We start from the raw sequence: 24,000 nt of genomic DNA, 5'->3' as shown, positions 1-24,000 counted from the left end.
ACGTTCTTTACATTCAGTGCACCACCATCCATATTCTAAGGAAAGCTATTTGGCCTCATTATCTTCCTGCCCTTAGTATAACATTATCCTGTTTATCACCACATTGTGCCCCAACTTCTGTTTTATAAAGCTACCAATAAACATAACAGCTTCATTGTATTAAAATAACTGTATCAGATAAAGCATTCCTGAAACAAAGGGGAAGACAGAAAATAAATGACAGATAATATCTGAACTCAGCTATTAGTGCTGCAAGCTTATGTTTTCATCTTTCCTAGGTGTCCGGTGGGATAAGTGACCTGATTCTATTTATCTTACAGTTAGTTTCCAAGATATTATATAAATTGCTTATTAGAGCCAATGTCAGTTTGACACACACTGTTTCTAAAGCGGTGATGGAGAGCCAAGAAAAAGTTCACAGGCAGTTGGCTTAAACACACTGGAAAACATTTGGGAGTACGAGGGACAACAATCTCTGTAGCAACAGAATATTATCCACCACTCTGCAGAAGATAAGTGGGCTTGAGTCTGCTTTTTGCAACAGACACAAACAGTGCAGTGCATGCAGTTCAGTGCATCATCCATGGGCCCTGTACATGTGCCCATGTGTGAGGTGTGAGCATATGTGACAACTTGCAAAAGCTCTGTCTATGCACAGTTTATGGGTGACAGTTGGCTTTTCTGAACTGCATCCTTATGTTGGCTTCCTTAGGTCTTACTACTGCTTTTTACTGTATACTGCTCCTTGCTCCACAGGGAAAGCTGCTGACATGTCTGCCCCTGAATCCTCCCACAGCAGAGCAAGAGAAGGGCGAAACATGCCAGATACAACACTGCACCCTCCTAAGTGCAGGGCTGGAAAGGGGAAAAACATGCCCCTGCAGAGGGGAGCACAGCTTTTTTCGTGGTAAGGAGGAGCTCAGACCAAGCACGCATAAAATAAGGAGGCTCTTCTGGGATATGGGACCAATACAAAGCAAAAGGAAAAGTTTTTGGGAGGTTGTATGGAAGATAGACTGTGATTTGGTGGGGGCAAAGGGACAAAGGAGGGATGAGGAATCCTGAACTATGGAAAGTCAAGAAACTTGAGTAAGAGAATTCTGTTTTTTAACCATAATTTCCACTGCTAGCTAAAACCAGAGAGGTTTTTTTAGAGTATTTCCTATTTTTTTTTCTGTGTTTGCTTTCATTTCAATGTATCCCAGAAAGGTAGATGGCAAAAGTAATGGTCTCTGTGTGATTACAGCTCTGGAAATAAGTCCCCTTAAACCACGGAATTATGGGAGTCAGCACTACCTTTGGGAATCTACAGCAGATGGGGCATCTATATAATTTTCCCTGTATGGGTCAGAAACACCTGTGTCTAGGAAAGGAGCCAAGGAAGCAAAGAAAAAGACAATATCACAGCTTATTTTAACTGAGGGAAACTTTGGAAAATGCAGACCTAACACAGCTGGCATTACACATGCACACTCTTGTGAGAGTGTGTGTGTCTAAATGCAGCCGCACATGAGTGTGCTTCAGAAGCGAGAAAAAGTCATATTAAAGAACTCAGTCTGTGCTTTTATTACAGCCAACTTGTAACATCAACACCCATTGTTACTCCCCTGTTTTAGACAATCTGTGGTAAAGTCATTTCACCACCAAACACAAACAATTTAGTACTGCTTCTGTGATAATGCAGAGAGGGGTTTTTGCCACTGTTTTAAGAAAAGCGTTTGCTTTCAGTAAAGAGCTTCTCCAGCTGATCTGATATTCTGAAGGTAGCAACCTGCTTCCCCAGTTCTGTGGGTGTATTGCTGAGAGGCAGGAGGCACGGATTTCCTTATGTGCTGCAAGATTTCTGAAGTCATGTAGCACTCTCCTGCCTTGCTAGTAGCACAGGCAACTGCATTTGTTTGTTTGTTTGTTTGTTTTTTTCCCAAAAGCTGCTAATTGCTAGCTATGGCAAAATGGTGATAAATAATCCTGAATCAATAATGGAGTGAGCAAACAAAGCAGCAGAACCTATTTAATGAAGCACTCTTTCACTTTTGGTACAGCCTGGCCACTTCATAACATCCCCTCCCCAGTGACATGTTTTGCGGAGTGCTAATTAATGGCTGAGGTCTCAGCTCAGCGCTCGGAGCCGCAATCTGAAGCATTTTGTAACGACTCTGTTGCACACACAGCTGCACGTGTGCGCTTGCACGCACAGGGGAGAGGAGGCAGCCCATTAACACAGCAGCAGCTCCTGCTGGCACCACGGGAGAAATCCAGCACTGCTCCTCTCCCCTGGTGTGACCCTAACTGCTGTGAGAGTGCAGGATGAGAGTGGCAGCAGAGCAGTTGGCATGCAGATAGACTGGGGACAGGGCTGGCATGGAAAAGAAGTGAGGTTAGAAAGACCCGTTGGAGCATCTTAGGCTGATCGCTGCAAAGAATAAAAGAAACTCCTTCAACACCAGTTAGCAGCAGAGTGGAGATTGATGCACATCTGTAAGTCATTGCAAGTTAAGAAGTCCCACATGTCTTACCCTTTCTCTATCCAATTTCTTTTTAACCTTCACGAGTCCCAAAACAGGATCAACTGAAAATTCATTGTCTTGATCCCCATTCACTATGGAAAAATGAATCTGACCGTTGGGAGGACTGTCCAGATCTTCTGCTATCAACTTTTTTTGAGAGAAGAATAAAAAGTTAGAAAAACAAATATCAAGTAATCTGTATGATACATTAATTGTTCAACACACCAAAAAGTAAACTTCACATTCCATCAGACTAGTTATACCTGAACTGCACACCTCTAAAGTATCAATCCAATAGGTTTTTGTTAGAAGGCTTCACTTGGGCCTTTTCAAAATTCTAGTCTGAAAACATACAGAATATTTTCATCTTAATATTCCATACAACACTCTCTCTCTGGATCCAGAAATTGCAATACGAGAATTTTATGAGGTTTGGGGATGGCACATTGCATGCCAGACTATACAAATACTATGTATTTGGGGCTCTGAGCAGTCTGGTGCAGTGAAAGATATCCCAGTCCACAGCAGGGGGGTTGGAACTAGATGATCTTTAAGATCTCATCCAACCCTATGACTCTATGATTGTATTTCACTGAAAAGTAGAATTCTGTCTTTCTATTAAAACCTGTTTCTTTCTGGCTGACTCATGAAATGCAACACCTAGAATATGCCATTGCTCTCTGACAGCATAACGGGGTTTAAAAGAAAGGGTCAGTACTACTACTACTTTCTTTTGGGGAAAAACTGACAGCAGCTTGGGGAGCAGTAGCAGACGCAGAGTATTGTCTCAAAAACGGTTTGGGGGCCTCAAGACGTAGTAATTATCACCATTAAGCAGTGCAGCAGATTTTTAGGGGCAGAGGGCTTCATTGCACTTAAATGCCACCCACGGCCCCGCTCACCATGACCACGGAGTCCCCGACGGCCGCGTCCTCGCTGATGACGGCGCTGTAGACAGCCTGGCTGAAGGTGGGCGCGTTGTCGTTGACGTCCGTCACGTTCACGTTCACCGTCGTAACCGCGCTCAGGGCTGGCGTCCCTCCGTCCTTTGCTTCCACTACTAAGTAGAAGTCCTTGCACGATTCAAAATCCAAAGCCTCAATAATGGAAATCACTCCTTTGAAGCAAAGGAGGGAATGTCAACAGCCGGCAAAAAATAAGTAATGCCACAGAGTAAGGGATTTACTGTAGTAAACAGTACAGCATGCAATTTATCACCATGGCATACATACAACACTAACTGTAAGACTGCCCAATCCAATACAAATGTTTATTCAGGTTTCTACTGCTGTCATCTGATTAAAGAATGATGCCAATTTCACTTGGGTTGCCTCTGCAGAAAGAACCTTTACAAGGTATGAGACAATGAATGGTTCCTCATGAAAATAGCTCTCATTATGTGAGGATCATAGATGAAGAAGTGGGGGCCATATTCACCCATTTACAATTTCATTCACAGAACCTTTGGGAGAACTGGATGCCAACTCTGGAAATAAGCCCTGACAAGTCAACAGAAATTCACTCCCACACAATTAACTTCTCATGAATTAAATACAAATGAATAGGATATGAATACCTCTGAGAAATCAGTTGTCTATCATTTAAGTGATTAAGCAGAGACCTCCCCACTCAACTAGGTTTACAAATTTTATGTTACTTCACCACACAACCAAAATGAAGATTCTTGGTAACTTGATTCACTGCATGCACCCAGATTCCCTCTAGGACAGAAATTATCTGATTTCTAGTGTTTGTACAAACCTCCAACAATATCAGCTTCCTAACCTTCTTAGGAAATGTATTTCAGGCCTCAGTATACATTACAGCTAGGAATTTCTTTCTATAATTTTACCAAAGTAATTCAAATGTAATTTAAACCCATTCACAACTTCTTATGACTGGGCATGGACTACAGTTTATTTCCCTCTTCTTCACAGGTAATTTATATAGGCATGAAAACTAACAGCATGTCTTCTCTTTTCTAGTTTAAACAGCCTTAATTCCTTCAGTCTTTCCTGTTAAGTCACATTTTACAAACCTCAAATTATTCCTCTTACTTTTCATCTTAATCTTGTCTGGGATCTCTCCAAAGGAATTCCACCTTTCAGCATGACTTGCTGAAAGCAGGAGCCCTGAAGAGAAGCTTCCAAGTGGCTAGCAGAGAGTTCCCACTGATAAATGGTTTGAAGGACATTATTTTTCAAGCTCTGATCAGGCATGCTACATCACCACTCTGCTGTCTAGAAACTGAGTTCCTGCCTCTAAACGGATAATAATGGAGCTGTCACAGATTAATGAATAATATATAGTTTTAGTTTTGGTGTTTTTTTTTTTTAATGTGTGATTAAGCTACATTATAGGTTTTTATTGATTTGTTTCCTTGGCTTCATTGTCAAATGTGAAGTTAAGTATTGCTGCCTAGGCATATTTATGTTTAAATTTTGCTAGCACTAATCAACATGATGAAGATGACAGACAACACACAGTGATGTTAAGTCCTTCATATGAGAGGCAGCAGCCTCTGCAGAGTGGAGTGCCATTCTTGCACACAATTATAGAAATGAAAAATTGAGATTTTTCATGTTACTGGCTATTACAGTTACACCCAAAGAAGTGTTCTCTTCAGCTTTTACAATCAAGACTGCTTGGCTCTCAGACTCAGGTGGCAGATTTGTACTGGTCATTCTGAATGCTATGAGAAGAAGGGGATCCACTACAGGAAGCACGGAAGAAACGGCATACAGTTGATGGAATAAAAACTCAGTGAGGATAAATAATATATCCCACTAAGGAAATACAGAGAAAATGAGCCATTTACACCAAATATGATACCTCTGTCTGGTATTTCTCATAGAGAAGCAGTGGACTTCTAAAATTTGTGATGTATAACCAAAACGACCTCAACCCAAGCCATGGCTGAAGTCAGAAAGACAAATCAGAACAACCTAAGTCAGGGAAGCTGAATATAGCTCCATCAATGACAATCACATATTAGGACTGAATTGGTCCTAACAGGTCCTCGTAGCACTGGTTGATGCTTTCTAAGGGGCAGACAGTTGAGGCTGTACTCAGCTAGTAAGCAAGTGAACATTGCAAGTGTTCAGAAGTGTTTTGCACAGTTTAGCTAATAGGTTGTCACATCTATATTGGCTTCGACAGACTTACTAATGAAGAAAAGTATTCTCCACTTGAGCTGAGGCAGCCATGTGTGACCGTAATTGACATCACTCTCTGACCTAAAATTGCTTTTTAACTGTGTAGTTAATTACACAATGACAAGCTATGAGTCTCTGGCCTTGGAAATCTTTTGGTCCAAGAGCCTTCCCCAAAGCATTCATGTTTTTCTGATCCTTTAATTTAGCACTGCAAGTAAGAGACACTTTACAAACCTGTTTTTGAGTTAATCCTGAATTTCCCTTTCTCATTCCCTGATCTGATAAGATAGGCAATCTCAGCATTTGTACCAATGTCTTGGCTTGTAGCAAAAACAGAAAGGACCTCGGTGCCAGGTGAGGTGTCTTCAGGTACTGTAACAAGGTAATCTCTTCTTTCGAACACGGGAGGATTGTCATTAATGTCTAGCACTGTAATGGTAACGGTGGCAAACGAGGATAAGGTCAGCACAATGCTTTGATCTGAGGCCTTTACAGTGATGTTATAGGAGGATTGAAGCTCTCTATCAAGTGGATGCTCCAAAATGATGATTCCTGATGACTGGTCAACTGAGAAGTAACCATCTGCAGAGTCTGACAGGGAATAGGTGACTTTTCTGTTCACGCCTGAAAGAGAAGCAAATGGGAAAATGAAATGGAGAAATAAAGAGGGGAAAAATCTCTCCCCATCTAATATAAACCCTAAGCAAAATCTGTTATCACACTGAGTATTTCCAGTGGTGTAGAGGTAGGAGCGCCTGTGGGTACAATATTGCTGAAAGTCAGGAGGTCAGGACATGCTCTTCTCACATGACAAATCCCTGCAGATAAGTTAAGTTCCTTCCCTCATCATGATACTTTTTTTTAAAGATTACTTTGCAAAACTGCTGTATATTGAAACTTGAAAGCAGAATCCAGATATGGTCCTTGCCCAGAACAGCTTATAATTGAATTAGATGAGAGAAGCAGAATGCTGAAATTGGAAATGTCTCAGAGCACATCTTGAAGGAATAGAAATGTACATAAGGGGAAAATAAACCCATAGAAATACATCAGGTGGCACAGAATGTACTTGCTACCAGTGCTGCCTTGATTCCACTGTTGAGCAGAAAAATATTATCATAAGATGATACCTGTTAAACAAAAGCTGCATGAAAAAACTCCTGCCAGAATATGAACATTTTGAGAAGGAAAGCCCTTCTATTCCCCAGCCTAAGAGCAAAAATTGAGTTGTAAAAAAGATATCCTGAGTTTTTAAAATACTGCCCGTATTTCCCAATACAAAGCACCTATCCACCCAGCTGCTGAATATGCAGATTTGTGCTAAGGTTGTTGTCAGTAATAAGGCCTAAGGGGATGGTACTGACTTGGTTTCTGCACTACAGTGGGATAGCCATCTCAAATCTAATTAAAAGTGAACACAGATATAAACTAATTCAATTCCCTTGATGCTAGTTGATTTTGTGATTTCATCCTGGGTGCTTCAGTAAGAGATTATAACTAAAACACATAGATCCACTAAAACGGAGAGTCTCTGTCTTTAATGTTTCTCACTTAAGCATTTGCTGCTGTTTTTTTGTGGGAGAATAGACTTTACAAGCCTGACATTAATCTGATGAACAAGAGCTACCAATCCCTTCTAGGCATATTTTGTTAATTTAAAATTTGTGACACTATTATTCTGCTTTCCAGCAGCAAAGCATTGTAGAAATGTCTGATCAAAAGCAGCACAAATCACAGTTGTTTTCTGCTTGATGTAGCAGGAATTGAGCATCCACACAAGGGGGAGCTGGGAGACTCTTTGTTCAATCACACGCACATAAAAGCTAGAGTAACTACAAAGTCCCAGAACCTACTTGAAGGGCATTAGGCATTACTATGTGGCTCTTCAGAGAATAACGTTTTTATGCATTGCTTGAGATAACAGAGTATATTTAAAAGGTTCAAATGTCTTTAAAATACAGAACAAATTAAATGGCGATATTGTAGTGAACCAGGCTGTTAGGTTTTTTGTGTTGTTTTGCTTTGGTTTTTTAATCACAGCAAAGCCTCTCTACTCACCACGGTATCACAAATGTGAAAAATAAATGTGAAAGTGTCCCACTTTCAGCAAAACAGCAAGGCAGTCAAGGAAGTGACTCCTATCTTACAGAGGAGCTAAGATCAGCCCACAGACTCACAGGAAATTCCTTCATGTTAAAACACGTAGGCTTTGAATACCCTACAGCTGCTGGAGAGCACACTCACCCTTTTCCTTAGTCTCTTGATATATACATCCAAATACTCTGTAAGCTGACAGTCAAGCAAACTGACAAACATTAAGAAGTACTGAAAAACCCTCTAGAAAGTGGAAGACGTTCATAGTCTGAATGGTTGGAAGTATCTATGCTTCCAGCAGGGGAGGATCTCCTTCAGCTAGACATCCTCTATGAACTTCCACTTACAAAAAAAAGACAGACCTGACTATAACAATTAATGAGTTAGTAATAACAGCTGATCTTGAGGGATGCTGGAAAATGGGAATTTTTTCCCCCCTTGATTCAGAGCATGCTGCTGAACACCCAACCTACACATGAGTTTTAAGTGTAAAACTATTTAGTATTCTGCACCAGCCACTCTTGGTGCCTGCCAGTTTGTACACAGTATCAAACACTCCTCTGAGGCAAGGACCCTAACACACACTTTCTACACATCTGTAACTGCAGGACAGCCTTAGTCTGGGGTTTTCACTTTTCTCTGGCACAAACTCCCTTTCTGATACCCACTAGTGTACAGCTGGGCACAAGAGAGAAGATTCATATACCACAGCTCTTGAGGGCACAAACAGCTAGAAAGGAAATGGCCACCAGATGACTTGTGCCTTGGAACACCATGAAACTTCAGCAAGAGTATCTTGCCATGGGGAATGGGGAGAGAGAATTTGGTGCATGCAACACCACAGAGGGCAAGTTTATGAACAGGAGGTAGTAACACCAGTAAAGGCAATCTGCCATATAATCCAGCCCCTCTTCTTGTATTCTAATTCCTAAAAGTCCAACGAATTAACCAACTATTAATAATGTTTTTTTGTAAGTGATTACTGGTGTTTGTACAATGGAGGCAGATCAGATACAGATTATGGTGTTCTGGTTGCTCACTCTAATACATGGGCTTTTTAGGCAGAAGTGGAGACAGTAAAATCTTGTAGGTAACTTCTTTTATTTTTCCTTCCTGGAGAATGAGAGGGGAATACAAAAGATCCAGAGACATAGCTTATCTTGTACCAATCTGGTATGATGAAGAGAACAGTCTTATTTTTCCCATGGGCTATGAAAGAAAAGCTCTTGCAGGTGAAAGTGCCATTTTATGCAAGGAGAGACAGAAGATTAGGTCAGAAGACCTGATTGGGTCTCAGATACCAACCCTTGGTGGCTTTTGGCCCAAATGCCAAAAGGTGAAAAAAAGGAGACATATAGAGGGGTGATAGCCCTCTCACAGAATATTTTGAGGGGTAGAATTTAATACTTGCTTCTTAGGGGTAGAATAAGTGAAAAACTGTGGCAGAAGCAGCACTTTGAAGAAAATGGTGTGTTACATCAATAGCTGTTTCTACTGAGCCTTCTGACCCAAGGCTGGGAGAGAAATGGGCATGAGGCAAAGGTGAAGCAGGAAGCTATTTCTACTGAAATTCAAAATGCTTTAATCCAGGGGCCACCCTTTCCTGAGAGAGAAGCGTGCACCAGTGTGTGTCAATGGCATCCCTGCGACACAGGTGACAGCAGATTCTGGTATGACTATAAAAGAGTTGCCTTCTGTGGAAAGGAAACAACTGCTTCAATGCCATGGTTCCTGCACTGGTAAAGAGAGCAATCCTCCCACACTGCTTGCCTACAGCTGTTGGGGGGTTAATGTTTGCAAACTGCTTTGTGTCAACTCACTCACTCAGACTTCTCGGATTTCTAAGGTGTCAATCATGAACATGAGTTATTTGAACATGGAAAGCCTTTGCAGGAATCACTATTACAATAAGAAAATTGCATTATGTTTCTTTTTAAATAAAGGACTAAGGTAAAACATTTTCTATTTAGACTTGTATTAGCATATGATAAAATATTGCCCTTTGCCAAATCTCTAGTGTGAAGAGCTTGTAAAACATATACCTGCCTAGTACCTGAAATGCCATTCTTCAAATAGGCTTTTATTCTTGGTTTCTTCTGTACTGAAACAAAGGGGCACACATGTCATATCATGACAACTTCTATGTCAGTACTACTCTAAATAGCATCAGGAATATAAAATAACTTTGCTTCATGATTCAGCACTATCAATATCCTCCTTGTATAAAGCACGGAATCATTCAGGCTGGAAATGACCTTTGAGATTTTGGATTAGTCCAGCACTGTCACTGTGAGGCCACCACTACACCACGTCCCTGAGTGTCATATCTACACATCTTGAAATACTTCTCAACGTTGTAACTCAACTATTTCCTATTTGTCAAGCCTGTTCCAGTGCTTGACAATGCTTTAATAGAAGAAATTTTTCCTTTTTTCCAGTCTGAACCTCTCGTGGCTTAACTTGCTGCCATTTCCTATTGTCCTACTGCTTGTTACTTGAGAAAAGAGACTGACCCTCAACTCACTACAACCTTCTTTTAAGTTGCTATAGAGAGAGAGAGAAGCTCCCCCCTGAGCCTGCCTTTCTCCAGAATAAACACTCCCAGTTCCCTCAGCTGCTCCTCACAGGAATTGTGCCCCAGACCCTTCCCCAGCCCCACTGCCCCTCTCTGGACACGCTCCAGCCCCTCAATGTCCTTGCAGTGAGGGGCCCAGAACTGAGCACAGGATTTGAGGTGCAACTCAACTGAAAAAGGTGGAGTTGTAACACATTTTGATCTGGACTGACACCAATTACAAGGATGAGAATTAACCCAACAGGCACAATCCCCATATGACAGTAGGTTTCTGCAGTGGGCAATACCTTTATGCATCACACAAAAGTTACTCCTATTAAAAGCCACTCACAGTGTTTCTCCTTTCAGTTTCTGTCACCCTGAACTCATTATTTCCCCAATTTTTAGACCACTCATTCTAGCTTAGGAATGAAAAATGACATCAACTTTTGTCATCTACTCATCTTCATTTTTAAAACTTATGAAAATGAATGTAATGGCAAGTATTAAAAATAAGCAATCGAGATGTATACCAGAAAGCAAGATGAAATTTTTTTTTTCAGTTTAGCAGTGTGGTTTGCAGACATACAAAGCAAGCTATCTGATTATTGTGCTTCCTCTTGCCTCTTTTATGATGTGATGATTAACATTGGTATGTACCTATGTCCTTTCCCAACTACCCAAATATTAACCACAATGCCAATTACTAGAAGATAAAAGTCCACAACTTCATTAACAACAAACAAGACAAAAGATGAATTCTAAACCAGATTTTATAGTACCCTACTCCATCATTTTGAGATGAAAGAGAAACCTTGCCTGAAGTACCTTGTTGAACTGTAGAAGAATATATAGCCCCATAGAGAAAATATTTCAAGTGACTTTTACAGCTTAAGTAGAAAACCTGGCCAAGTTCAATCCATAACACTGCTACCAAGATAGACTTCACTTTTCCCCCTTTTCTGAGGAAAAAAAATAGCCCTAACCTCAAAGGCCTTTATTCACACCACTGCTCCAATGGAGTCAGGGTACCATGGGATGAGGGCAGGGCAGACCTGAAGATAATCAGCCCCTTACTGAAGAGAAATACTTCAGTATAAACTGAAGAAATGGGAGGTATAAACTCTTAGCAGTATAGGACCATCCACGGGTTTCTAAAACACAACTTTCAGCTGGGACAGGGAGCTGTCTTTTTGGTGGGAAGTCAAGATCTGGATAGTTGGCTCACCCTCCATCTCTTTCCTACTAAGGATTATTTTCATATTCCTGGGTACTGGTTTATATCACTTGATATATATACTTGTTTTTTTCAGTGATCCCAAGTCCATTTTTTCTGAAGTTGGGATTTTGGAGATACCTGATTTAGAATTACACAGGGAAACATAACTGGAAGCAGTGGAATGCACACAAAGAGGGAAATAAAATACATACATATACATGTATAAGCATGACTAGAATTAAGACAGAAAAAGATCCAACTGTTAACCCATCTCCAAACCATGCACTCAAGCAGCACATCCATGCACATTTTAAACACTTCCAGGGGTAGTAATTCTACCCTGGATAGCCTATTCCAATGTCTGTGAAGAAATTTTTCCTAATATCCTATCTAAACATTCCCTGGCACAATCTGACACCATTTCTTCTCATCCTCACTACAAGCTCCTTTGAGGTAGTTATTGAGACCAAGAAGGTCTCCTCTCAATCTCCTTTTCTCCAGGCTAGACTACCCCAGCTCCCTCAGCCTCTTTTCATCAGACATGTGATCAGTTTGTATATCATATTTTATATATTTGTGTATGTGTATATACACAGAGAAAGACTATTCATATACATATATGTTTAAGTAATACAGTTTAAAGACAGGGTTTATTCACTCAATATAATTCAAGAGATACAATTCTCCATTGTCTATTTCTTTGTCTCTATGTTGTTAACAATATCTAGGAAATCTCAAAAACTACTAGAAATGAGAAAGTGTGAAGAGAGCTGGAATCTTGAGAGGTCATCTAATTTATCCCTGCACAAAGCCAAGTTTTATCCCCAAACAGAGGCCTATCCTTTGATCAGGAGCTTGCATAACCTCCTTGGATACTCCAGTGCCTCATTTTTCTTACAAATAAAAATCTTGTTCTGACTTTTTGCTGAGATTGAATAAAATTAATAAAAGACAAGATAAAAAAAAAAAAAAAAGAACAAGGGTCAACTTCCTTCCTCAGAGCTACTTATCTGATAGCTGAAGACTGTTATATTTTATTATTTCAACTCTTTTTTCCCTGGCAGACCCTCTCAACTATTTCAATATTTCCTGACTTTTCCTCCGGACTTGTGATCTCTTTTGTCAATCTCCTACCTCTTCCTGGAAAATGTAGCCCACATCTTCTTGGAAATGCTGCACCCAAAACAAGACAGCCTTTCAGGTCAGGATTTGCCAACACCAAATAAACAGAAAGAACTACTTATTTTTCCCACTATTACTCTGGTTTACCCATCTCATTAAAATATTTGCCTTTTCACGCAGTATGAAAGTGTAAATACCTTCAACCTGTGGGTCACAGTAATGCAGCTGCACCTCTGCAGTTCTGCTGTCCAGGCTGTCACCACCCAGACAACACCAGTGCACTTGGCTTTCTTGCCTAAACATGAGACATAACATTTATCTTGAGGATTTGCACTGGGTTTTTCCATACCACTTTTCCAACTGTTAAATATCACAACTGCAGCTTTGACACTATCCAGGATAACTTGCAGCACCACTCTGCTTTCTGACATTTAGCAATACTGTTCTTATGCCTATTTATGTATTCAGGAATCAAAATAGCAGTGCTGCACCCAGTACCTTTCTTAACTTACCCCTCCAGTATAATGGTTGCTACAAACTCCCCTGATAGCAGTTTGGTGCCGACCATGTGTCCCTGGCTTACACATGAAAACATGGTGCAGTGCAATGCCATAAAACTCACTAAACCTAAGCCATAACATTTATTTCAATATGGCCTCCTCACATATTGCAGAAGGAAATGAGATTGGTTTGATGACTTCCAGTTCCTCAACAAAGACTAGCTTTTACTCATCTTGATACACACATCTCATTATTTTAATGCAAGGAGGGTTATTGCATTCCCCTAACCCTGAAGCTTTAAAAATATGGCCATCTGAGGGATTCAACAGGGTCATACTGAATGTTTTGATAGAGGTTTTCAAATCCCCAAATACCTTGTTTATTTACCTCCTAACAATAAGTGAAGTCTAAACTCCTAAGAGTCTGACCATTATTTTTTTATTTGGCAATTTTTCTGGGGTCCAGAGTGCTTTATCTCTGCATTCCTATTAGTCTTTTTGCCTTGACTAGGAAGACAAAACCTAGGTTTTCTCCTGAGTGAATTCAGACTTGCAAGTAGGACTGGCCAGACAATTGGGGAATACGAGACACTACCCTTCCACTCTCCTTCTCTGGAAGACTAATGGTAAAGAAGTCTACAGAAGTCTAATGGTAGACACCTTTCCAGTAAGAAGAAAGAGTACAAGGATACATCATCATGGACTACTACTATTCATTGAATAAGCTCTGAGGAACCAAGCCCAGAACCAAATCACCCACCAGGCTATAGAGCAATGCTCACTCATGCCTTTTGTTTTGTGTTCTGTGGTGTTTTCTTATTTTTTTGTTTGTTTGTTTGTTTGTTGTTTTTTAGGCTGTTTGTTCTGTTTTGTCTTTTTGTTGATTGGTTGGTTGTTTTTTTCTTCCATGGCCGATTCCTAAATTCTTTCTGAAAACAGCTTCAGTGATAGTGGACAGGCCTCCCTACTTCAGCTACACCTCTTACTTATGCAGCACTGTTTTGGATTGCTAGAGTAAAAGGAATTAATAATTCATGTCTCTTTCATATCCTGCATTAGCGCCATAACCCAGGTACTATTTTAAATGTCTGTGAGGAAACAATGCGGGTGAAAACATAGGAAGCACCATGTATATTTTAAAGAGAATGAGTCATCCTCTGTAAAGTATCTTATAATATTTATTTTACAAAAACTCAGACAATACCCAGAAATGCCATCTAGCTGGCCTCACTACCAAAGTTAACTACCTATTAGCTGTTGAGTTTTAGTACATTTTCTGTCCTATTATATCTGTTATTCTTTTTATTCACATTTCTATGCCTGCCTTCATCTTTTTCAGACCCTGAATGCTCCAGAAGTTTCTAAGTCCATTTTAAGGGACATGCCCAACATTAATAAACACACAAAGCAAAGGTTTGCTGTGTACTAGTTTTGCCAAAACATGCCAGAATCAGTACCTACTTCAGCATTTTTATCATTTTGTTACTCACCATTACACATAATTCAGAGAGCTGATCTCCAATCAAGTTGTGACTTTCTTACACTTCTCTCTGACCCTCCTGCAATTTCACCTGGAAACACGTTACGCTTCCCTAAGCCCAGATGTGAGGCAGCTATGACTGCAACACGCTCAGCTGCCCTAATTTCTTCAAGAGCAAAGCCCACCATTGATGAGGCTGAAGTCTGTACTCTAGTTCCATGTGTGTATTCTTGAAAGTGGTGACCCATTGAACAGCCTGAGTGATTTTTTTCCATGCTGGGCTCACCAGCATCCTGATCCTACACACTAAACTGGACTGGCTGAAGCCTGAAGGAGAAGTCGTATTACAAGTCCGGATTAAAACTTCAAAATCAGTGAGGTCAAACCTTGCAGGAAAACGTAATTTTTTGACACATATTTCTTTGGAATTCAACATAAAATTTTCTATCAGAACCTGAAAGTAAATGGCACTTTTCCCCCAGTTTACCAGTTTCCCTATCAATTCTTATTGGAGAAGTTTGGGTTTAGGAAGCAGATGTCTTCTATTGAAAAGATCAACTTCCCTCAGAAGGGCTGAGTCTCTTCTGCTGCAGCTCTTCCACTTTGTGTGAAAAGGTGAATAATTAGTTCCCCACACCAAGAATCAGACTGATTTAGAGACTTGATTGATTTAAACTCTTCAGATTAAACACAAATGCACTAATCAGATGACGACAGAATCCTTCTCATAAATCCTGGTCCAAATAATATTTAACTCTATAAAACTGCTTAAAGTGCAGAATCAAATTCAACACAATTAACCCATATAACCTGACTGTATAAACATATCTGTGGGAGGGTTTCAAATCTTATTCTGACTTCCTGAATTAGGCTTTCAACACCCATATTTTCCTCTCAGATCCACCTATGTACCAAAGCTTCAAATACTAGGAACAAAGAACAGAAATCCAGGCTCATCATTCAAATCTACTGACCCTAAAACTAGCTGGATGTTTTTTTTTCAGAACTGCTCAATAAATCTTAAGACCATTCTGCTCATGAGGCTACAAGCCCTGCAGAAACTGTGTCATGTCCAAAAATCTGGGCAACCTATGCACCAAAGTGAGAAAATGCTTTGAATAAGATAGCACACTACTTGTTGTTCTTCCAGGTTGCATTACTCAATGCTGTTAAATCTTCTGAAAGATATGGGGTATTTCTTGAAATAACACTTTTTTTTCATGCATAACAGATCATGGTGAGGATGTTACACTTTTGTCTGTATCCACAATGCAGGTCCCTGGTTATTCCCAAAGGACCTCTGATGTGCTTATGCTGCATAGCAGTCAATCCTTGGAGGACAGCACTGTCTGCCCTTAAGAGGCAGCCAAAAGCCATCTGGACTGAGTCCTAGGTAACCTGCTGTAGACATTCCTGCTTGTGCAGGATGGCTGGACAAGATGCCTGCTATTCAAAGAAGAAGCAGATCAGTCTCATCAGAAGTGATGATCAGAAGCTCCTAGCCTTGCCTTCCCAAACCAAAACACGGATACCAGATGGCTCCTAGCAGCATGCACGTTACCACTTCTCCTGTGTGATGCACTGGCAAGGGGCCTGGGCTGCTGGGGAAGGGCTGTGAGGTTGAGGGGCAGCTGAGCACAGAGCAGGGCAGTCTGCAGACTGCATGAACTCAGCAACCAAATAAAGGCTGCTCCTGCCAATTTTTTTACATACATGCCTGTGTTTTCCTGCACGTTGGCTGTATGCAATACAAGGTGCTGGCTCAAAGATAGCCCAGTCCATCTGTACTGTCTGGTTGTGCAGGGAACAGGATGGTCTGCCACAGCTTTAAACATCAACTAATGGAGAGAGAGGCTGGAAGGCAGCAGTGGCAGGGAGGACAGAGATTCCTGACAAGGATATTCCCATTATGAGCCAAATTAGAATCTCATATTCATCATAAACCCAGAAAAAAATCAATTGGTCAGTGAAATCACTAAGCTGACTACAGATCTGGACGGCTGATGCTCCAGTGGTGGTGAAGAAGACTGCAGAAGGATGGATAATGCATTTTTTGGTTTTAGTACAGTAAGTGCTCCTGCCTTTGGTAGACTACGCCATTAATCATCATTAAAACAAGCCTGAGCACAGAGGTCATTCACAAAGCACAGCATCTGCAAGTGAGGCAGGATTTAACCATTGCTTAAAGCACTGCTGAGCTTGGATGATGCTGCCATTCATTTTTGTACTGTGTGAGCGAGGCTACTACACTCTGTGCATGCAGAAAACATGAGCAGCACTGGAACTGAGTATGTGCCTGCACCTCAGCTTTGGGCTCCACGTTTATTCTGAAGTTTGTCAGTATGATGTTAAAAAATTGATAAAGTCCCATGTAGGTTTCCTCAGAGTCACTGCCCTAGCATGACCCTAATTCATTTGAAACTGGCTGATACTGCAGTTGTGTGATGGGTTTGCTCATGTAATTACACCTCAGCATTCATTCCAGCTCTTCTAGTGCCTTAATTTGAACAAAATGGAGTAATTTGGCACTTTGCTTTGGTGACAGTGGGAGGCGAAAAATTCGCTGCTTTCTGTGAACCTCTTGAAAAAATGTAGAACCAGCATTTCACTTCCACTTCTTAGTTTGAACATTTCTAAACCTGCTGGTGGTGAGTAAGTCTCAAATACCATATTGTGGAAATACTAAAACTTTCCAATCGTAGCAGTATACAAGAAAGAATTGTTTTCAATTAAAACCACTAAATTATCCTAACAAATAGACTTATGTATATTCTCTCCTCTTCAGGAGATCATGTAATTTAAGATTCCCAGCTGTATGTAGAGGTTATGGAAAATGAACTTGTGTGCTACTAAACAGTTAAAACTGTTTTCTTCTGTTGAATACTGTGAAGAAGTATCACAATTTTCCCTCAGTGTATCCAGCTGGTACAGCTAGTTTCTAAGTATGTATCCAAATTATAAATATATTAAACAACAATTTATGGTCCAGTCCTTTAATTTCACAGGATATTATGAGATCAGGAACTTCAAGAGATATCAAAGGCACAAGGCAGATATAATCCTAGTTTTCTCTTAACTGGAAATTGCCTTAATTATCCAACAGTGTCTGAACACAGTATTCTCAGGATTCTATTTAATTGTGTTTAGTTGTGGACCACAAAGGGACTTCTCTCAATCGCTTCAATATTCATGCTCCTGCCCTTACAGTACATGGCCCTTGAAGCCCACGGGAGTGCAGGCAAATTCTAAGGCTGATCATAAGATGTTTCTTGAATGTTAAAAATTTATTTGTACAATGATTACTGCCTCCACTGATGTTTTCAGGATAGCACTTCAAAAAGCCTTAGAGGAATATCACAGCCCATCAGGAATATCAATAATATATTTTTTTCTCTCATGGGAACATTACACTACCTGAACACATTTCATTATCTAGCAATAGGGAATCAGTGATTTTAGTAGGGACTAATGGAACAGTAATTAGAACAAAATCCAGTTTTAGGGACTTTTCAGTCATTTACTTAAGATACACAGTATGGTTTGATATCAGGTCTAAGCATTAATGAAGTACATAGCCCCTTCTCATTCATCATATCCATCCCTCCCTTTAACTTCTCTAGTTTCAGAAGGAAGGTACAGTGTTCCCAGTTTCCCATTCCCATTCCCATTCCCACTTCCCATTCCCTGTTCCAAATCCCCCATTCCTAGTTCCCATTCCAAGTTCCCAGCAACTAGCTCCTGGTTTGTGAGTTTTTTCCATTGTTAACCCCATCTTATTATGTAAAGTTGGTGCTAGCAAGAACTTTTCTTGACAACTTTTTATTCTAATTGTGCCCCCTCTCTCCTTGAATGTCATCCCACTTGCAAGAAAAATGGCAATTAATACAACAGTGGAAAATAACAACACTGTCTCTTCAAACAGTTCAGTAGTTTACCACCAGTAATTGGCTCTTCACTGCAGGACAGTATCATAATTTTAATTGTGAGTTTTCAACCATGGCAAATAATGCAGGTCTTCATAGATACATTAATAAAAGTTTGCTGCTCCTTTATGAATTCCTGTATATCTAAACTATCAGCTTTCCAAATAACTGAAACTTCAAGCATGCACACCACACTCAGATTTTTTTTTTTTTTTCCACTGAATGAAAGATTTGCTTTTTACGTGAAACTACTCAGGTCATAGGTTTTACAAAACACCTCCAAAACGCAGGAAGAAAAAAAAACAAACCCAACTAAGTTATTTCAACTCAAGTGAATGACCTAAAAATTTTTAGGTCATTAGTATGTATTACTAATTAGTATTCAGTCATTAGTATTGCAAATTAGTATTCAGTAGGTTTTACCACTGTATTATGCAAAATGACTCCCCTTTAAATATGTATAATTGAGCCCACATTTCAAGGCTAAGGTCCTCATATAATAAACTATTACACTTTCAAAGAGTGTGAAGTTAAGTAACCAGAACATTTAGTAACCAGAACATTTATAATGTACATTCACAGTGTACAATAGTTCTATGCTAAGGTAATCAGCTGGAACAAATGGGAGCTATTGCAGTATAAAACTCTAGAAAAGCTGTGATTAATCAGATATAGGTTCCTTTGACATGTAACTATATTATTTGCATAAATAGAGGCATGGGTATTCAAAATCATGGCTCAAGAAAAGAAGTGAGACCACTGAAAGAAAAAAGTTGCAATTTAGCCCCAAAATGATCATTTCCCCCTAAACAGAGCTACTGCTGATCAAGAGAAGACTATATGCTTCTGTGGCTACTCCAATGCTTTTCTGTTCATAACATCATTATGTGTCAAGATCAGACACGAGCATTTTGATGTGAGGAAAGAGAAGAGAAAGAAATGGGGAGGATAAAGAAGAAGGAGGAGGAGAAAATGAAAAATTTAGCAACAGAAAAGTGAATTTGCACTGCAATTCCACCAACCCACAGAATTTTCATTAACTTTTTTTTTTTTTTTTCAATGTCATCCACTTACCAACATCGGGATCAGTTGCTTGGACTCTTGTTAACAAAGCTTTAGTGGCTGTGTTCTCATAAACACAGGCAGTGTAGTGGTCAGATGAAAAGACTGGTGGATTATCATTAACATCTTCTAAAATAAGATGGATTTCTGACTGGCAAAACCTGCCACCACCATCAGTGGCTCGGGCAACCAAGTTGTATGCAGGGATTTTCTCTCGGTCAAGAGGGGCCAGAGATTTCAGCTCACCTGAAATGATTTAAAAGCAGCAGTTATCATATTATTGTAGAAACATCACTAATTCTAGACAGCCTGAGTGTCTCAAAACCATGTGTTCCACAGGAATAGGAAAGAGAAAAAAAAACTAACATTGCTTATTCCAACAAACAGATTAAAAACTCACATCAGTGTCACTTCCCCTTCCTCTTTACCCAAAAAAGTGAGGTGTCAACATGAGTGCAGGAATGACAAGCCATTCATGTGGGTTTAACAGCAGCCTACGGCTTCACCCATATGAACACCACCATGTTTTTCCAAGTCTGTCTTTCTGTCACTCTCAAGATTTACAGACTCCTTAACACAGAAACATTTCCTTTTTCGCAGTACCGGTTGTGATATGACAAAGAGCAATTGTTTTAAATTAAAAGAGGGTAGATTTAGATTAGATATAAGGGAAGACATATTTATGATAAGGGTGGTGAAACAGTGTCACTGGCACAGCCCCAGAAACCTTAACTGGATGGGTGTATGATCAACATGATCTATTTGAAAATGAATGTGCATATGGAAAGGGGTTTGGCCTAGATGACATTCAAAGTTCTCTTCCAGCCCAAAATATCCTGTAGTTCTATGATAAAGCTCTGATCTAACTCGAAGTTTGTAGGGAAAGAAAAGGATGGATATCCACTGTTCTGGTTATAACATCCAACCTGGCCAATAAAGATGTCCCTCTTTCTCCCTCTTGTCACCACTGTTCAAATGGTCACCCACATCTGCCACAACTGGAACAACTGGCTGACAGCCAGGTGTAACCTAACTCTATTTAAGGAAACTAGTACCCAGATGTAGAGGGGTTAAGGCTATTCAGAAACATTTGGTTGTCTTACCATTTTCTGGATCTAAGAAAAACTTATTGTTCCCCGAGCCATAAAGAGAATAGCGAATTTCACCATTGGACCCAATGTCAGCATCTTTAGCGCTGATTTTGAGAATTACTTTGTTTGGTGGAATGTCTTCAGGAAACAGTGCTGTGTATGCAACCTAGAGTCAAAAACAGATATGTAAGTTATGCTGTAGGAGTATTTTACAGTCTTTGAACAAGCCTTTTTGAAAAACTATTTGTAGTGCATCTTTCTATACAGGAAACAATTTTCCTTTACACAACACATTCCTAGAAATTCAAATCACTGTTAAGCTTTGAGGTGTCACAGAAACAATGCCAAATGATGACAGTGAATAGGGCTCATCTTAGGTGCTTAATGCAATACCATTTTGTATCCTCTGTTTATTCCATTGACACCTACAAAATGAAAATCTTGATGAGTGTGCTAACAGAAACAATTGTTTTTATCACCTCATCCAGCAGTTTTGAGGGAAATACAGATTGTGATTCCCCAGAGTGGTAGAGTGGTTCTTGCAATAAGATTAATCCAACACTGAATTATAATGTGACAATGGGAATTACATGAGTATGTGCATGCACATATACACATACACACATACACACACATATATATATAAATTTTCTGTGAGTAATACCGTTAAGGAACTCTGGGTTTTATCCTGTTTTTAATTTCACACAGACCTTTCTATTGCACTAATATCAATTCCCTGGATTGCCTTTCCACAGAATACAAGACAGCTAGCACTCTGAAAGCTGTGGTCAGGCCACACTGCATGCATTCCTGACAACAGGACAGCAAGCTACATTGTTCTGCCTTTTCCACTGGATGTCTGGTATCTGGAAAGTTGAAGAAGGCTGGAATTAAACTAGACTGATGACATTTCCACATGGGTTGTTAAGGAACACCTCATTCTTTTTTGCAGGGGAGGAGTAGCTGCCCAATGCCACCTGACAACGCATCATTTGTTGTAAAGACAACTAAGGCCACTGCATACAAGACTCCTTTGAGAGCTTTATGAGACCATTATCCTTCAATCTTGGCTTCACGTGAATGTTTTATCCTGCTTCTCTCCCAGATCACTGCAGATTCTTCCACTAAGAACATAAGGATGAAAATCAGCATTGCCTATCAATACTTCGAATACTTGCAAACGGCAAGAGACACCTGTAGGGAAAGCATTGCTCTCAACACAGCGGCCAACTGCCATGGGTGGTGTTAACTCACCTGTTCACACACTGGATTATTGTCATTAACATCAGTGACAGTCACTTCCACAGCAGCTTGGGTCACAAAGAGGCCATCTGTGGCAGTGACGTTCAGATAATAAATGTCTTGCTCTTCCCGATCCAGAGGCCTTTTAACATAAACTTTCCACTCATTCTGAACCAGTCCCAGAGCAAACTTCCCTTTGGGATTCCCTCCTGCAATAAGGTAAGCAACACACAATGAGCTGTGGTGTCCCTTCAGAGCACCCACCTGGTTTAAACACAGAGACACATCACTAAGCAGCCATCATTTCTTTCACAGCTTTTGGTGCTTCCAAATTTGCAGACTCAGGAAATCTGTAATGAAATTACACTCCCTGTGTTTATTGCCCCCCAAGTGCCCTGTATTAAAGTGAACGGATAACTTTCAGTGGAAAAAAAATCCATTTTAGCAGAGCTGAAGATGATCTCTCGTTCAGTTCTCCATAAGGGTAATGAAATTCAAACTGTGAACAATCAATAGTCCTCTTGGGCTGGTACAATTGTCTTTCCACTTAGTCTCGGGAGAGGATGTAATACACCGTAGCTCTTGTTACCAAGACAATTTCATTAGCTGTTGATTATGCAATCAAGGACTGGAAGTGGGTTCCATTAAGGAATCCTCTAATGAAAGCTTTATCATACAGCTGCACCATTCATGTGCTTATTAAAATTCTAGCTTTTAAAAAAGTTTACATGACACAGGAAGACACGTTAGTACTAAATAGTCCTAACAAGAGGTCATTTGAGGAACAGTTGGAAGGTAAGCAGTACAAATAGATCAAATGTATCCAAGACTGAACGCTGGTGAAAGGTGCGCAAGAGATAAAGCAGAAGAGTTTTTTACCATGCCGTAACACCGACATTGAATCTGGCTATGTTGCTCTTCCACATCATTAAATTGCCTGGTGACAAAAAGAGGTTGGGAGACTGAAAGTTTTGGTCCACATCATCTTCAGGGGGAAGGGAAGGGAAGGGAAGGGAAGGGAAGGGAAGGGAAGGGAAGGGAAGGGAAGGGAAGGGAAGGGAAGGGAAGGGAAGGGAAGGGAAGGGAAGGGAAGGGAAGGGAAGGGAAGGGAAGGGAAGGGAAGGGAAGGGAAGGGAAGGGAAGGGAAGGGAAGGGAAGGGAAGGGAAGGGAAGGGAAGGGAAGGGAAGGGAAGGGGAGGGAATGTCACATACGGAAGTGTGCAACAATTATGGTGGGCACAATCGTTAAAGTGTCTAACAATTATTTACTCTTTTATCTGAAATGTTACAGTCTCCTGCCGGGTGCATGAAGAAATCACCTTCAATTATCTTTCTGTGCATCTGATCCAAGCCTCCTGCCAGAGAGGATTTTACCAGATAGTAAAATCCTTTAAACCAATGTTAGGACTTTACTTTGCTAGTCAGCTAAGCCCCATACAGCTGCTTGCTCATTTCCTCCCAAGTGGGAATGGGAGGAGAATCTGAAGGGTAAAAGTAAGAAAATTCATGAGTTGAGATAAAGACAGTTAAACAGGAAAAGCAAAAACTCTGTGTATAAGCAAAAGAAAAAAGAATTCATGTCAGGTGTTCAGCCATCTCCAAGAAAGCAGGACTTTGTCACCTTGCCAGTTACTTGGGAAGACAAATGCCATTAACTATGAACATCTCCCTTTCCTCCTTCCCTCAGCTTTTATATGCTGACCATGCTGCCATATAGAGTGGAATATCCCTGTGGTCAGTTGGGATCAGCTGTCGCAGATGTGTCTCCTCCCAACTCCTTGTGCACCCCCACCCTCCTCACTGGTGGGTTGCCTGAGGACTAGAAAAAGCCTTGACTCTGTGTAAGCTCTGCTCAGTAGGAACAAAAACATCCCTGTGACATCACAAATCCAAATCACAGCTGCATAGCAGATTCTTCTTAGAAAATTATATATACCCTAGCCAAAGCCAGTAAAGCCAGCTACCCAATCTTCTGTGCCCAGCTTGGTCTGTAAAAATTCATCTGCACATTTAATAATTTAGGATAGAACACTAGATAGAACACTCATAGC

The 24,000-nt window shown here is 40.4% G+C and overlaps 1 protein-coding gene across 8 annotated transcripts in view; it reads right to left on the bottom strand.

Moving 5' to 3' along the window:
• Positions 1 to 24,000, bottom strand: part of FAT3 (FAT atypical cadherin 3) — a 396,477-nt gene that overhangs the window by 48,402 nt on the left and 324,075 nt on the right. For all 8 annotated transcript variants that reach the window (XM_021544996.2, XM_021544998.2, XM_021544993.3 and 5 more), the window contains 6 exons: positions 21,962 to 22,158; positions 20,720 to 20,873; positions 19,629 to 19,862; positions 5,897 to 6,286; positions 3,410 to 3,624; positions 2,517 to 2,654 (listed from right to left, as the gene is read on the bottom strand). In XM_021544996.2, coding sequence (XP_021400671.2) covers positions 2,517 to 2,654; positions 3,410 to 3,624; positions 5,897 to 6,286; positions 19,629 to 19,862; positions 20,720 to 20,873; positions 21,962 to 22,158 — 1,328 coding nt within the window. The remainder of the gene's footprint in view (positions 1 to 2,516; positions 2,655 to 3,409; positions 3,625 to 5,896; positions 6,287 to 19,628; positions 19,863 to 20,719; positions 20,874 to 21,961; positions 22,159 to 24,000) is intronic.

This window comes from Lonchura striata, chromosome 2 (assembly GCF_046129695.1).
Source record: "Lonchura striata isolate bLonStr1 chromosome 2, bLonStr1.mat, whole genome shotgun sequence".
Taxonomy (NCBI): Eukaryota; Metazoa; Chordata; class Aves; order Passeriformes; family Estrildidae; genus Lonchura; species Lonchura striata.
This window is presented reverse-complemented; position numbering and strand designations above follow the sequence as displayed.